We start from the raw sequence: 17,005 nt of genomic DNA on the forward strand, positions 1-17,005 counted from the left end.
AAATTCGTTCTAATGACACATTAAGGATCAAAATCTAATTTAAACTTTGATTAAGCATTTTGGGCTGTTGAGGGTCAACATAAACTTTAAAAAAATTAAAATTTCTAGTCAGATTCTAATTACGATTCATATTCCATAAAAAATTTAAAAAATCAAACAGCAAGTTATATTTCACAATTTAGTGGTGCCGGTGGTGTAGTGGTAAGCGTGATTGGCTCTCACCTCAAAGGGCCTGGGTTCCATCCCAGTCGGCGCCGTTGGGGTTTTTTGAGGCATAACATCTCTGATCGCGCGTTCCTTTGCAAGGGAAGTAAAGCCGTTGGTCCCCGGTCCATGAGTTGATGGGGCGATAGGTAGGGTCCAGGTGTGGGTACTGTCTCCCTGGCATCGGTTGCATTGGTGCTCAGTACAGAAAACAAGATCAACGAAGAAAAAATATAATCTACATTTTCGATTAAATTCCAGTTCAATTCAAGAAATTGCTGTATAATGCTAGAGTTATCTTACCCAATAATAAAAAAAGTGCATCTCACAACGGCAGAAAGAACTGAATCCGTGCTAAACTACTCAATCAACAACCGAATCGATCATCCGATATCATTAGCACTGTGGCGCTTGGACGGGTTCATCCAGTGAAAAAAAAAAGTTGAAGCTAACGAACCGCTCAAGCAAAGTGATAGGCAGATTGATTTTCCGCGAGCGCAAGCTTTATTCGCGACACATAAGCCGCTGCGGTTTCTTTTCCTTCGCTCTTTCTCACTCTCTTCTACCGCACACTGAGTCCATGTAAGTGGGCAGACGAGGTGCGATCGTTCTCGATCGAGCGGTGGCCTGCGGAGTAATGGGAAGCGGGGAATGAAAAGCACAGGAACATCTTCTAATTCCAAGCAAAAAATCCGTTCCTCACGACAGTTGCTCGCGGGATCCCGTCGCGTTTGGAGGATCTTTCCGTTTGCACTTTTTTTGCTTCTGGCAGCTCGAAACGGAAAGGCGCCTTGTTGAGTTGGGTTGAGTGACGAATATAGTGGGCCGAAAGACGTGTTTCTCTACTGGTTGATGTGAAAAGTCAAAGGAAAATAAGTGAAAAATGCAAAGAACAATGTTCGTGAAATGTGTGCTTATGCTGATAGTTGGCACGGCTCAAGTGGGCTGGATTGCGGCGGCGAGTGATGCTTTCATAGAATGTGAGTGAAATGTTCCGGATAAAAAAATGGGAAAATGAGTGAAGTTATTAATCATGTAGAAATGTGACTTCTTAGAGTACTGTTTTAAAATTTATTGGACTAGACAAATCCTAATTAAAGGTGACCCGATTAGGACAAGGCTGAAGAGTGAACTAAAAATTAATGGAGTGAAATTTCAGTTGGTGCAAAACGTGCTTTTGATATTCGAGTGAACACTGAAGCAAGCTATATCACCAGATCGGTTCCGGTCAAACTGGGCAATTTTCGACCAACAATTGAAAAGAGAAAAATTTTCCCTACACGACAATACTGTTGGTTTGCGTGGGCGACCTACGCTTTACGAGGAACGGGCTTATAAAGTTTAGTTTTGAATAAGTCACCTAAAGAGATTTAGTATGTTTAACTAATTGTTGTGGAAGGTTCCACGCAATCTCCTACAGTTTTGTACAAGAAAACCTTAATTCATCCACCTATGGTGAGAACTGGCCTTTCTTACTAAATCAAATTTTGAGCCACTTCCCAGGTGTTGGTCAATGTGGTCCTGGGTTCTGAATGTGACCAGCAATAAGCTTGTTTTATAGCTCTAATGAAATTTTAGGTATCGCATGTTGTGTGTCGACTCTCGATTGAAACTGGTTACTAACTCGGGGTAGATCCGAATCTCATCATTGCAACCTTGAACTGAATTCTGCTGTGATGGGGTTTGATTCGGGAAAATGTTGTTATTCCCATTTTTTAATTATCAAGATCAATAAAATTTCAAAAACCACCCCATAAAAAGGCCGATTTATCTATTTATTTATTTCGTCGACTAACTTTGACTAGTAGGGGAAATGGTTCTAATGTTGGCCAGTTGATCTAAGATTGGGCCCAGCGCTAAAAATCTGCTATTTAGCAATTTTATCTAGATGAACGTGTCAGTAATGGATGTGTTTGGTCGCTTTTGAAAATTTAGTCGATTGCTGAATTTATGTATGGACCCAAATTAGAAGCATTTAGGTTCACTTTAACCTTACCAATACGTTTTTTTTTTATTAAATATAAAAAAAATCTTTGATAGTAAAAGTAAAAAGTAAAATTTTGTCTTAAATAAAAATTAAGTAGTTTCTGCTGTTCCATTTTTCTTCTGATGCGTTATGATTCCGTCTGGAGTTTAAATATTGTTTTAGTTTATGACAAGACATGGTAAAGTTAATGGTTTCGCAGTATTGATTGTAAAAGGCCATTCGATTTAAGTGCCCATATTTTGCATAATTTGTGCGATGATGGTTAATGGCAAATAAATTTAGATTTCGGAGTTGCCGAGTATATAGGTGCATAGAAATTTGGATAAAAGCTCTGTTGATTCAATGCGCTGTGAAACGATGTCGTTTACAAATGAAACAATTGCACCGACGCTCTTTTAATGTTTGTATGTTTATAAGCATGCAGTGTGCTTCATATGGTGGAAAAGGAAATGATGCCCAATCTAATTTACGAAAAGCGTTTAATAAAAACTGTTTTCATACTGATTCTAATCTTTCTCCGTGCGTGATTGTAAAAGGAGACCAAACAGTACTGCAATATTCCAGAATTGACTTCACATAGGAAATATATATGAGTCCAGAAAGTTGGAGCAAAAGTGCTTGATAAAGCCTAGCATGTTATTTGCCCTCTGAATGATTGTGTTTTAGTGGCATATATAAGTTGGTTAGTTTTACATTTGTCTACAATTTGATTTCCTAATGCAATTGAAATAAGAGCCTTGTGAGACGCCTGAAGTGATTTGAATTGGGTTCGATTTTTTTTCCGTTTCATTCAGCCTTAGTTTGAATAATTGTTGTACATAGACCACGTTAACCTTTGCTCAGCTTTTAATCAAATAAATCTGGTGATTTTAATCAGCCAAAAGCTTAACATATCCCAAGTAACAATTTATGCTGAACAGTAAGATCAGAAGCAGATTTTTAATTAATTTAAGGTGTACAAAGCTGATTAACAGCAGGCTGAATATATAGTTGATTGGTAGTGCGTGAAGCTGATTGTATCCCTATAATTCAACCTCAATAAGTGAGCTGATCTAAAGATTAAAAAAGCCTTATTTTAGCTTAACACTGCTCCACAAATCAGCAATGCACTAAAAATATTTTGATAGTATGATTTGTTAAATGTAGTCAGTGTCACTTGTTGCATTTCCGGCATTTTAGTTCTTCTAAATTCACTGCCTACCTTTCTAATCCCAAGCAGCGGCAGCAGTAGAGACAATGTAGAGGAGTTTTTTTTTTTAGGAATAGCTTCAGGTAGAAGTGGGCTGCGATGACGTCGGAATCGGAAGCATTAACGTTTGTATTTCTGTGTTTTAATTGCTATATTGCACTGAATTTTCAGACAGAATTCCAAAAATATAGCTAAATTATGGCACTAAAACAGCTTCCACATGAAGATCGAAATAAATCGCGCACTTGTGTGCATATTGTGTTCACTACACTTGAAAATGAGAGGAATGATTTACTGTCAACAGTTTTTTTTTTATAATTACTTTATTTGTACAGGCTCAATCGAATAAACTTTACAGAGCCGAGTTATCCTTTGCGTTATACATTATTACTGTCTTAAATTTAAAGTTAAAGGAACTGGACCGAGTACTCGCGGTTGTCTCGAGGTTAGTGGAGATTTACAATTTTTTGAATAAGAAAAGGGAAGAAGGAGGTTGAAATGTGGTTTACGATACAACTATTTAATTAATTCTAAAGCATGAAATTATTTCTATTCATCTTGAAAACAAACACACACGTACAAAATACAAACTAAACACAAGGTTACTGTCAACAGTTGTTGTTTAAAATTCTGCATTGCTGTATAATACTTTTCCGGTTGCTGTTATTCAACTTAAATTTGACGTGTTCCAAGTTAATGGTCATGCCTTTTGCCACACATATGCTTAAGTGGTCCAGTAAGTATGATTGATGCTTGTGAATTAGCGACTGCCGGTTCCAATCCCGAAATGCAAAGGTAATTTTATACTTATAATAACAATATACATATGTAAATCCAATTAGTTAGTCAGCACCTTGTTGCAGTCCCATAAAAATATATAAGATATGAAGCGGTCTTCAATTATTTTTTTTTCTAAATAAAACTAGAAGACTGAACAAGGGTTGGAATTTCATATAACTGCTAAGCTTTTGGCTAAATAAAATCACCAGATTGAGATGTTTAAAAGCTGAACATAGGTTAACATGGTCTATGTACAACAATTATTCAAACTAAGGCTGAATTAAAATCGATTGAACAACACTTGTTAAGCATCATTTTTTTACCTGGACAGTTTATATAAATTATAAGCTCTTGACCGCTTCATAACTTATACATTTTTATGAAACTGCAGCAAGGTGCTGACTAACTAATTGGATTTACATATGCATGACCTATTGGGGCGTCTAAATTTTGTCAGTTGTTACAGTTTTTTTTTTTTCGAGCTATCGCCGACGTTTTCGTCAAGGTGCATGATTGAAGGAATATTGTTAGATTTCAATTCGGGTTTGACGTAATTAAAGAACTTCTTCAGACAGGACTTTATTTCAAGTTCAGTTTTTGAATTACAGTGTATCTCACAATTGAGCGTACAGATGACCTTAAATTTTAGATAAAAAATAGCTTTAAAAACGCTATTTGAAGAGATACGTTGCTGAATTTCTGGCTGCTGTATCACCCTAAATTTATGAATTATTGGTACAGTGTTGTGCTTATTTGATTGCGTTTATTAAAAGTAAGAACTATTTGAGAAAAACGCCTTTTCCTCGAGAAATAACTAAATGAATGATCTAAACTTTTTGAAGTTTTGCTCATTTTTAGTCATAATAAAGATCATTTATTTTCCACTAATCGTCCACTAGGTAAAAAGTTGAAAATCGTGCGTTTTACTTAAATAAATCTAACTACCCTAATGTTCCATTAGAGTCTACGCTCATTTATGCATTACTGATGGCTAGATTCAGTTGAACGCATCTGATCACATCAGTGCTGAGATATTGTGTCATTGTCATTGACAGACTATCGTGCGATATTGACAAAATTGTTCGTCACATAGTCACTGACATACTTGATCCTTAAAAAAAGTAGAAGGGTCTGTGCCTAGGGGCACGAACGGAAGCTTGACGTAGGACCGCTAGTGGACGGAATAAATGTGAAGAGCATTTAGTTCTTTTAATTGATCAATTATCTATTATCTCAACTCTTTCCGTTTTTGAATTGTAGGTGTAAGAGAAAGTTGATTAAGAGAATCAATCAAAATCACTTGCACTCCTGCTTCCAAGTTTTGTTACAAGATTACAACTCTGGAGAGCATTTTGAGTGGTCGTTGGGGGCTTGTGGTTCTGAATATGGAAAAACAGGCACAGATAAATTCTATTCCAACTCTTTACTGATATAAGCTTGATGGCCCTGAAAAGAGCCGTAGAGGACATCCATGGCCACTTACGATTGGCGTGTTTAGTGTAGGTGACAGCAACACGGACCTCATTTTCCAGGAACACCTTCAGCACACCTCGTAGATCAGACCGTAGATACGTTGGACACCGCCACGGCGAGCCAGACGACGAATGGTGGTTATCTTGAAGAACTTTGCGATGGCGCTTGGCACCTCCTTTACCAGACCTTTTCCTCCTTTGCCACGACCAGTCAATTGTTACTTGTTGGGTGTGAAGGAGTGGACTAGCCGCCACCTTCCTACTGCTGCTATTGCTGTTCACCACGCCGCCCGAAGCGAAAATGAGCTAATGCCATAGTAGTAGTAAAATTTACGTTTATTTTCTGGGTTTTATGTTTCAACATTTGATTTAACATTTCAATTGGTTAGCCTTTGGCTCTTCATCTTTGTTCTAGTTAATTGGTTATTCTAATGTGATGATTGCGTTTAGCGCTAATTTACAGGATACCCTTTGTGGGATTGTTTTGGTTTGAATTTAAAAATTTGATAACCTACCTACTTGAGCACCTAACTACTTAAACTAGGTTGCCAAATCACGAATGATCTGGTGGTTTGATCGCAGACAGGCGACTCTGAACCTTTCCAGCGTGGAAGTCTTTCGCTCCTCGAGTGTTTGAAGACCGGCCAGGTGGTGAATCTCAGAATTACGAGTTCGCGGTGGACTGTTAAGGATCATTCTGAGGATCTTGTTTTGGATCCTCTGAAGCTTTAAGTGGTGGCACTTAGCACAACTCTCCCAGATTGGCATACCATACTCAATAGCCGGCAGAATGATTTGGTTGTGGACAGCAAGCTTGTTTTTGAGGGACAGGGTGGACTTCCTGTTTATCAGAGGGTAGAGCGACCTGATCAAGATGTTACACTTGGTGGATGTCTTGTCCACATGGGATCGGAATAGCAATTTGCTATCGAGGGTGAGACCAAGGTAGACTACTTCACTCGACCATTCAATGGGAGTGCTATCAAGATGGACCTTGTTGTTAGCAGGTGGAACAAGCCGAGGTGAATTCGAGTGTGGAAACAGAATGGTTTGTGTTTTAGCTGCATTGATACAAATCTTCCAGCTCTTAAAATAGTCGGACAAAACATCCAGGCCTGATTGTAGTTTACTCGCCAGAGCACGGATCACTCGACCCTTATAGATGATGGAGGTGTCATCTGCGAACATTGACAGGATACCACCACCCGGTAGGGGAGGAACGTCTGACGTGAAAATGTTGAATAGGATAGGCCCAAGCAGGCTACCTTGAGGGACCCCTGCATCAACGTTGAACGTATCAGAGGAGACATTGTTCAAGTAGACCTGGAATGATCTGCCCGACAAGTAGTTTTTGATGATCTTCACGAGGTAGTTCGGAAAGTTGTATCGATGCAGCTTGTACACTAGACCATCATGCCAGACATTGTCGAACGCCTTCTCGACGTCCAACAATGCCATGGCAGATGTATTGGAAACGGACTTGGTCCGCTTGATGATGTTAGTAACCCGTGCGAGTTGGTGGATGGTAGAGTGGCCTTTCCTAAACCCGAATTGCTCTTTGAGAAAGATGTTATTATCATTTGAAAACACCAGCAGACGGCTGAGTATCAATTTTTCGAATAGCTTCGAGATGGAGGACAAGAGGCTGATGGGGCGATAGCTTTTGGAACTGGTAGGGTCTTTGCCAGGTTTGTGAATTGGAATAACTTTGGCTAACTTCCAGCATGCAGGGAAGTAGCCAAGCATTAAACACTTGTTGAAGACCACTGCAAGGTGCTTGAAGAAGTCAACACTCAAGTTTTTCAGCTCGAGGTTGACCACTCCATCGACTCCAGCGGCCTTCATGTTCTTTGTTGATTTAATCGCTGCTATCACCTCATCAGCCGATATTCTACTTTCGTCAGGGACAACTACGGGGGTGGCAGTGACTCTAGCCATTGCCTGTGATACTGCAGGCTCGTGGGGACTCACCATGGCGTGGCCAAGGTTATGTGAATTTACAAAGTGTTGTCCAAGAGCATTGGCCTTTTCAAATGGGGTTATTAGTAAAGATGGGTCCGAATTTTGGTTAGGAGAGGAAAGGGGAGGAATGGGCCTGGGCTTATTTTTCAAAATCTTTACCATTTTCCAGAATGGCTTAGCACAATCTGGGAGAGAGCGAATCTTGTTTGCAAAATCGATATTTCTGAGATCCACCATCCTGGCTTGGATGATTTTGTTCAAACGGTTGCAATTGGTCTTCAGGTTAGGCAGCCCAGTACGCTGGTACTGCCTACGAATCGTGTTGCGAAGTCTAATGAGGTCTTTAGTAGGCCTGTCAAGGTTCAGAGTATTACTCACCTGTCTGCATACTGGTACATGTAGCTCCCTGGCCCGGGAAATTGCTTGATCGATGGAGCGCAGAAACCGGTCAACATCTTCGGACGATTCCGGTTGGACATCGTAGTCTACAGCGGTGTCGACGCAATGTTGGAACTGACCCCAGTCAACACGATGATAGTTGCGCCGGAAAACTTCAAATCGATTTACGGAGGATCCCACCTCAGTCACCACCGGGTAGTGGTCCGAGCTGAGTTCCTGATAGGTGATAGGTTGAGCGATGTTGTTGCCCATGTTGCTGATGAAGATATCGATGGTATATCGCAGATAGTGAACACCGGACCGACTCAACCGGGTGGGAGTTTCCGGACTCAAGATGTTGTACTGCGCTTCCTGCAGGTCGTTGTTCAGGATGGTGCCGTTTTGATTGCGCCAATTGTTGCCCCAAGCTTGATGTTTGGCGTTCAGGTCGCCAGCGATGATAAAGTTTTCCCGTCGTCGTGTTAGCTTGATAATATCTCGTCGCAGATCTGCTGCCGATCCGTCCCTGATGTTGACTTGTTTGGGGCAGTAAGCCGCGACGATGGTGATGGGGCCGATAGGAGTAGAAACTTCCACCCCTACGGCTTCGATGATCTTCAGCTGAAAGCTGGGCATCAGTCGACAGCAGATGTTTCTCCTTATTGCAATAGCCACTCCTCCTCCTCCAGAGTTGGTTCGATCTAGCCTCACGAGCCGGAAATCGGGAAGGTAGACGTTTGTTTCAAGCTTCAGGTGGGTTTCAGTTATGATGGCAATGTCGATGTTTCGTTCATTGAGAAACTCAACAAACTCGATGTTTTTGCTCTTCAAGGAGCAAGCGTTCCAATTTACGATCTTGATGGCTTCACGGTCCATACTTAGTGACAAGGGACAGGGCAGCATGAAGCTGTTCAGATCGAGCCTTGCAGGTGCGCAAGATGATGATGACCTCGGCCACGAGCGTCACAAGTTCCTCCGAGGTGAACGGAGAATCGTCGACAGGCTCACCTGAGACAACACCAGCGTATGATAAACCAGGGGCGGTGGAGGGATCTGGCATTGGCTGGGCAGCAGCAGCAGCGAGACGATGCTGGACTGTTCGATTGTTAGGAATACTCACATGCTTGACTTGTTGGTTGTTGAGCGGAAGTGGTTCTAAGTTCGGAACATGTCGACGGGGCTGGAGAGCTGGGTACTGGACTTCCGTGCGTGCAGGAGGCGAACGATGATTACGGAGGCGACCGGGCTGATTATTGATCGTAGCCTTCCGACGGATATTGATAAACTCCACTCGCTTGGGACATCCGCGATTGGAGGCTTGGTGGTTACCACCGCAGTTGACACGTTGGCTCGATGTCATCATCTTGCTCACAGGACGCAGTCGAGTGAGTTCCAGCACACTTGCCGCAGATAGTCTTCATATGGCAGTTTTTGGTGCCATGGCCGTAGGAGAGGCAGTTCATACACTGCGTAACATCACGATGTTGGGATTTGTAATATTCCCAACTGATGATGACCTGAAACTGGATCTCAGAGCCGCTAGACTAGTGGATCCCTTCGTGAAGTGCACCAGGAACAACTGGTCACGGAAGCTGGTGTTGTGGTTGGAACGCCGGTTTATTGGGAACACCGCCTCAGGTTTGAGCCCAAGCCGCTCCAGCTCGGATTTAACCACAGCCGCCTCGAACGACGGTAATCCACGCAATACCAGCTTCAGTGGCTTGCTCGATGGCAGATCGTGCGTGAAGAAGTCAACGTTGTTTTCCTTTAGGAAACATCCTGTTTGATTGTACTCCTCCAGGCTGGAGCACATGAGTTTGGTGCCGATGCTGCAAAGCTTGAAGCGAGGAAGCAGCTTGTGTTTTGCCAGTTCGGCACGCAGCTTGGCAACATCCTTCTCCGGCGTGAAAAGCGGGGGAATCCGCTCTCTTGCAGCGATTGGAACGACGTCACCATCGCCATTTTCTTCGGGGAGCACCGCAAACTGGTTGGCTTGCAGTACCCGTTTTCCGGCGTCATCCTGCGACGCGCTGTGCTGCTGAATCATTGGTACGTTTACGCACCATTTGTTTCGTGTTGGCAAGTTGCAGTAAACTTGCCAGAACGCGCGAAGGTGGCGACGCTTCCACGGCGCAACGCGACAGCACAAACCGAATCGAAGCGAGAACTCGAGCGAAAAAGAAAACGAACTGAACAGCTCAACAGTCGAGCAAAGAGTCTGACCTGTCCAATGTACAGTTTGAAATGAGCTAATGCCATACAGCAGGGCTCTTTTGTATCTTTTCAGGTTAAAGCAGAATGATGTGCAACCAAGTGGTATAAAAGCTACAAAGACCCCTCCCATTATGAGTAGTTTGCTATCAAGTAGCCACACTGGCTCTTTTCCTTTTGCGTACACGGCGAATGAAAACGACCCAAATTTGAGTTTAGTTCACTCATAATCGCCAAAAGTGCAGGAACTCAGCGATGAGTAAATTTGTCTCATGATTTCCTGTGGAAAACCTAACAAATCTGCCAGAAAATGAGGAAATTGACGAAAATTTTATTCAGTCTCGGAGTAGTACCAATAGACTGAGTGAATCCAATCTTTACTTTTCAGAAATTCGGGAATTTTTCCCTGGAAAATCCTGGAAAAACCTGGGAAAACATGAGGCAAATTTACTCATCGCTGAGTTCCTGCACTTTATGTGATTTATGAGTTGACTAAACTCAAATTTGTATCGTTCTTATTCGCCGTGATATCACCTTGAAAGATATCGGCGCCGGTGGTGTAGTGGTTAGCGTGATTACTTCTCACCCCAGCAGGCCTGGTTCCAATCTCAGTCGGCGCCACCGGCATGTTCTAAGGCATAACATATTTGATCACGTCTTCCTTCGGGAAGTAAAGCCGTTGGTCCCCGGTTGAGTTGATGGGTCGATTGGTAGGGTCCAGGTGTGGGAGCTGCCTTCCTGGCGTCGGTAGCATTGGTGCTCAGCACGGAAAACAAATCTCGCGTCACTTTTCAATAAGTTCTATCTACATTGATCGATTCTCTTGATCGACTCTCACTCTTTCGTAAATAACTTGGCTTCAAAAATGTTTCCTGCCGTCTTCGTCAAATTAGAAGCTTGATTGTTGCTTCTTCCATCGAAAATATCCGGCCGTGGCGATTAAAAGAGAAGGTTGATGAAGAGAACATATCAAAATTATTTGTTTCCCTGCTTCCAAGTTTGGTTACATGAGCATTATGTGTGGTCGTTGTTTCTGAATATGGACAAACAGGCAGATGAATTCTATTCCTACTCTTTACTGTAATAAGCTTGGTGGCCCTGAAAAGAGCCGTTTTGTTGGTGATGATTTAACCTCCGAAACCAAACAGAGTGCGTCTCTGTCACTTCAAAACGTAGATGACATCCATGTCCGCTTACGCTTGGCGTGTTTAGTGTAGGTGACAGCATCACGGATCTCATTTTTCAGGAACACCTTCAGCACACCTCGTAAATTAGACCGGAGATACGTCAGACACCGCCACCAGGGTTACCAAAACTACAGATAAATCTGTATTTCTACAGATTTTTCAGAGTTTTTAAAACCAAGATTCTGTATTCTCAGATTTTTAGAATATGATCAATCATTTATAAAATTAAACTTGAGAGGTTTAATAACAAAATATTATGTTGACTTCAGTGTAATTTTATTATCACAAACTTTTATATTTATGCACGCTTTTTTTTTTGCGGAATGAAAAAGGAGAATGAGAACTGTCAGAGGTATTCTTTTTTGCCAATTTATGATACATATATTTTTATCTATTTATTGCCTCTGTCAGAAAAATTGCTCAATCATTTTTCAAATGAAATTTTTTAAGGATTCAATTAATAAATTATCAACACAGATATCATCACAGATTTTCTGAACAAAAACTAAGATGAAAAGATTTTTTTGAACAAAAACACAGATTTCCTTTTGGCAACCCTGACCGCCACGGCGAGCCAGACGACGGATGGTGGTTATCTCGAAGAATTTGCGTTTGGTTCTGAATATGGCGATGAGTGTGCAAAATATTACGCAATTCCATCCTCCCTATTCGCACGCGCCCGAGGATCGGAGGCGAATGCCACTTCGACTTGTTTCGCCTACTTACCACTCTCTGACGACTGTGCTGGGGAAGCAGCATATGCAATGTAGGTAATTGGTGGATTTGTTAGTTAATTCGACGCTTTTGGACAATGCTGGACATTTACCAGTTTTTCAATAGTTTCTTGTTGAAAATCAACATTTGGAAGCATTGTTATCGATGCGTAGCCATATTTCTGATCGACATCTGCCTTTTTTATAGGTCGATTATTGATTTTATAGAGTGCAGTTTATCGCTCCTATTGGTGCAAAATACGGTACCGTTTTGCTCCTAGTCAGGAACCTGATACTTCCTCGGGAATACCTGGAACATGGCCGGATGCGGCCAATGTGATCCTGGACACTCGGTTTGGTTTAATTCATATGTATTATGATTGGTTATGATCCTAGCCAGAAACTGGCCACTTTATCGGGGACAGCAAACGCAAAACAAATTTCTGTTGTAAGGTTGGATTTATTACATCCTCTGCATATATTTCAATGGCAGTTCTTGCAATGGACTGCACTGTCCTAGTTGTCCCATTCGTTAAAACAGCATACTGCGAAAAACACTGTTGAATTTTTTTTTTATCCATGGGGTCTTATGGATGGGCATCATCGTCCAATTCGGTTGAGTGGTTGCCGAGAAACACGAGTCCCATTATTTCGTTACACACTCACACATATAAAAACAGGGCACTGAGGCCGCTGAGATAAAAAAAGGTTTTTAATTTCAATTAAAGTTTTCTGATTTTTTCATGAACCCTTGGAATAATTTTCTGTCATTATGTGCAAGCTACAATTTGACTACCTAATTAACATTTTTCATAGGCCAAACCGAGATAGAGCTGATTTCTTGCGTCCAGATACTCAGTGGACCATGCTTTATTATGATTATCGAGTGATTGAGCGGAGCGGTACAATTTTTGATCCCAATGTGTCAAAACTATCAGAAAAGACTTACTAGTTCATATTCTGATATGAGGATAAACACCCCAAGTGGGTGGCCTCAGACAAACCCCGGCAATACTTAAACTCAGAATCTCCATAACAAAACACCCTGTTATGATTCTGAGTCGCAATTGTCGGTGTGTCGTTGGACTCAACCGGCAAACTCAGACCGAAGCTCAGCTTTGTAAATTATGCCAAATGAGTGTTGCATGTCCCGAATCAACAATACTGATGGAGCGTACAATTGTAACGTTTCAATGCGAATCATGTACATCATATACAGGCAAAGCGTGACTCGTCGCGTTGTGAAGATTACCCTCCTTACCGTGGGGGTGATGACGAAATGGTTGCTTCGATCGGAATGCTTATATTTACGTATTCCGACCGAGGAAGCCAGGCAGACTTGATCGACTGAACGATATAAGTACAGTGTTGGCCCGTGGCTAAAACTGGACCGACAATGTAACAATGTCAATGTCGAATTTACTCAAATCTTGCGGTTGATAACGGTAGGCGAAGGAATGGTAATAAATCTTATTTGAAGTATTATGTAATTGTAATCAGTTGATCGGTGCAATTGCCTTTATATGCGTAGTAATACATTTCAAATTCAAACAAACCAACGCCCTAACTCAGACAGTTATGCACATACACGTAATTGCAAAAAATGCTCATACTAATGATACCATTCAGTGTTACATGAGAAGAAATACAGTTTATCGTATGGGAATTTAGAACTCGTTTGCATTGCTCTAATGAAATATGAGATAATCTTGGGAAGTGACTCCTCCCGGAGCATGCAAGCATTTATTAATTCTACTATTATGCAACTTTAAACAAAATGGTTAGTCTGAAACTTCCATTTCGTGCTTCAGAATGATAAAGTTTAACCGATAGGAGTTTAAGTGCATAATTAGAGTCATTTCGTGAGTACAGTAACAGAAGGTATTATTCTTTGGCGCAATCAAAGCTAATCATCGGAGGTGTTAAATATTTGTACTGCACATGCGTAGCGACGATGCAAAGATGTAAAATGTTTGTTCACAAAGGAAGTACTAATTGGTGCTTGTTAGAATGAATAAAGACTCCCATAAATTATGTGATTACTCGGAAAGCTTGCAAATTATCACAATTTCTACAACACCCTGATTAATAGCTGCTGCAAAATCTTGAAAGCAATGCATTAAACTGGCATATCCTAGTATTGCACCGCACGATAAAATTCGTTTTCTAATTCCACTACAGTGGAATTCCAATCTTCCTTTAGGGAAACCCCGACCAGGTAAAGATTAAGTACCCAATCGGCATCATTACTCTTATGCGGCTAATCACGTGCTTAAGCGATTATCTCAGATAGTTATGAATGAATCACACGTCAGATAGTGATGATTGCTGTTTAGTAGGCAAACATTGCAGAACATCAGTTATCCGCTCATCATCCTCACTAAATAGACCGACTAGAACCGCATTCACGACTAGAACAGTATTAACACAACGCGAGTAACCAGAAGGAGGTGCCCGACTATTTTGAAAAACTATAAACTGATCCGTCATCATCGTCGTTGTCGCCGTCGCACAGTCAGTGGCACGAATATGAATAAAGACGGTCAAAAATATTTTCTACCCTTTTCGGACGTTTTAGAGACTGGGTGTCTTGGGAGAAGTTGCTCAAAATTATATCTCGCATCTTTTGAAATACACACCTGAATAATCTTTAAGCTAGTATTACACATGCAAATTCTAACTTTTTTCAGTTACGAGATAATGGTTCCATGTCTTGGACAAAGTTGTAGAGCAGTTGATTTTATGAACATTTGCTATAGACACCAAATTTCTACATCATAACTCTGTAGAGCTATAATATATTTTCTTTTAAGACTACCTTAATATTGGTTTTTTGAGTTAATTAGTGCTTTTTTCAAATTTGATCAATTTATCATGTTCTAAGAAATTGTTGGCATCATTAAAATATACAACTTTGCTGAGTACACCAATGCTTTTCATTGAACTCAATGTGATATACAGCCCATCAAGCGTTTTTGTGACGCTATATTGAACGGCCCGAAAAGATGGGAGGCGGCCCCTGGCAGGGATTAAAACTGATTGAATTACGAAGATTACATTATAAAATAGTGCTCCTGAAAAATTCAGCGGTGGGTATTGAGTTATGAATCAATGATTTTAACCTACACATGTTTGAACTTGCAAACAGACTTGCAATTGCTCATTTCAGCTAAAATGCTAGTTTTCGTAATTATGAAACTATGGGATAATATAATGATAATTTTTCTTTGTAAAAAACAAGAAAAGGTGGTAAAGTTTGTGTATGACATATAAAATTTGTTAATTTTGCTTTCAGAAGGTCACAACTAACGATTTTATGATCGCTGATTGCTCTCTCATCGCGTTGCTCATCGTTACAGCTAATCGCTGTTGTGACCCTCTGAAAGCTAAATTGACAGGTTTTATGTGCCATACACACACTTTAACTTCTTTTCTTGCATCTTGTAAATAAGAATTATCATTAAAATATCTCATAGCTTCATAAATCCGATAAATATCATTTTAGCTGTATTGAGTATTTCCAAGCTTGCTTGCAAATTATTTAAATTATTAAGCTTAATCTGGAGATGTATTAATGGGTTTGTTCTTAATGTGTTTGTTCTTCAGTGTACCTACATTGATATGTACATTCATTGCAATATTGATACTCATATGTTGATAGTTGCAAATATTATAATGCAAGCTAATAATATTGGTTTATTCCTAGCCCTTTATTATATACAATATGGACTAAAATATTCGCAATACCTATCGATATAACTTTCAAGAAAACTAGAATAAATGATAAAATTCTGACTACGGTTCTAAAGGGTTCCATCTTTGGACCTACCCACCCTACCCTCTTTTCAGAACATGGAACGTGACTTCACAACAGATGATTGAAATTTCCGCGTGCACATCGCTGAACGCTGCTGCAGATGACTTTTTTGCGCTTGACGTTTTGGCGATAGCAAAGAGCGGTAGGGTTTATTTAATTATCTAGGTGGGATTTTTTTCACGAACAACTTGTTTTGAAGTTGTGGTTCAAAATGAATTCATTCAATCTTTGTCGGATGGAATTGTTCAAAGTGTGGGCGGAGAAGATTCAGGGAAATCATCATGTCGAATATTATCGAAGATAGTCACTTAAGGAGTAATGAAAACATATGTTTTTTTCAATATCGGCATACTCAAAATATCAAAGTTTAGAATATACAGTTGATTAACAAACCCATTGATGACATTTCAAAATAATGCATTTTTATATAGTTGTAAATTTTATCATGAGTAAGTAGTAGGGTGTCCCAAAATTGCACTATGTCTGGAAATCTGGGGGCTCAACCTCCAACTGATATCTAAAGGTGTTACAAACAAACTTTTGTATGGCGGCAACTCTGGGAAATGTTGTTTGAATGTCGCCTTGACGATATTTTTGAAAAAAGTCCATTTTTCATAGCTTCGGCTTTCCCATATATTTGCTGCATTTGATTGATAATAGCGCTATGTTTGATAGCCACTTTTGATGATTGAATGCAGTGATGTACAACAAAAAACATCATTTCAGATAATTTTAAAAATTGTAACTAACAAATTGGACACAGAACATGCCGCAGCAATTTTTTCTCTTATAGTTTTGACCCTTGGGAATCTGAGAAAAATATAAAAGGGTGAGATTTCACTGAAATTTATAGAACTAAAAATATTAATTGGATAATAGCTATGAAAAATTGATTTTTTCAAAAATCTCTTCGGGGCGACCTCTAAACAACATTTCCCAGACTTGCCGCCATACAAAAGTTTGTTTGTAACACTCTTAGCTATCAGTTGGAGGGTGAGCCCCCAGATTACCAGACATAGTGCAATTTTGGGACACCCTAGTAAGTAGCACACTCGTAGCACACATTGGTTTATAACTTGTACTAAATATATATAAACGAAATTTG

The 17,005-nt window shown here is 40.4% G+C and overlaps 1 protein-coding gene across 1 annotated transcript in view; it reads left to right on the forward strand.

The window, feature by feature from the left end:
- Positions 1-964: 964 nt before the first annotated feature.
- LOC135708369 (nose resistant to fluoxetine protein 6-like) overlaps positions 965-17,005 on the forward strand; it is a 51,761-nt gene continuing 35,720 nt past the window's right edge. Inside the window, exon 1 of the mRNA XM_065230450.1 lies at positions 965-1,184. Within this exon, the coding sequence (XP_065086522.1) occupies positions 1,088-1,184 (97 nt within the window). The 5' untranslated portion in view covers positions 965-1,087. The remainder of the gene's footprint in view (positions 1,185-17,005) is intronic.

Source organism: Ochlerotatus camptorhynchus, unplaced genomic scaffold, assembly GCF_037179485.1.
Source record: "Ochlerotatus camptorhynchus isolate MF236.1 unplaced genomic scaffold, CSIRO-AGI_Acam_v1.1 ptg000330l, whole genome shotgun sequence".
NCBI lineage: Eukaryota > Metazoa > Arthropoda > Insecta > Diptera > Culicidae > Ochlerotatus > Ochlerotatus camptorhynchus.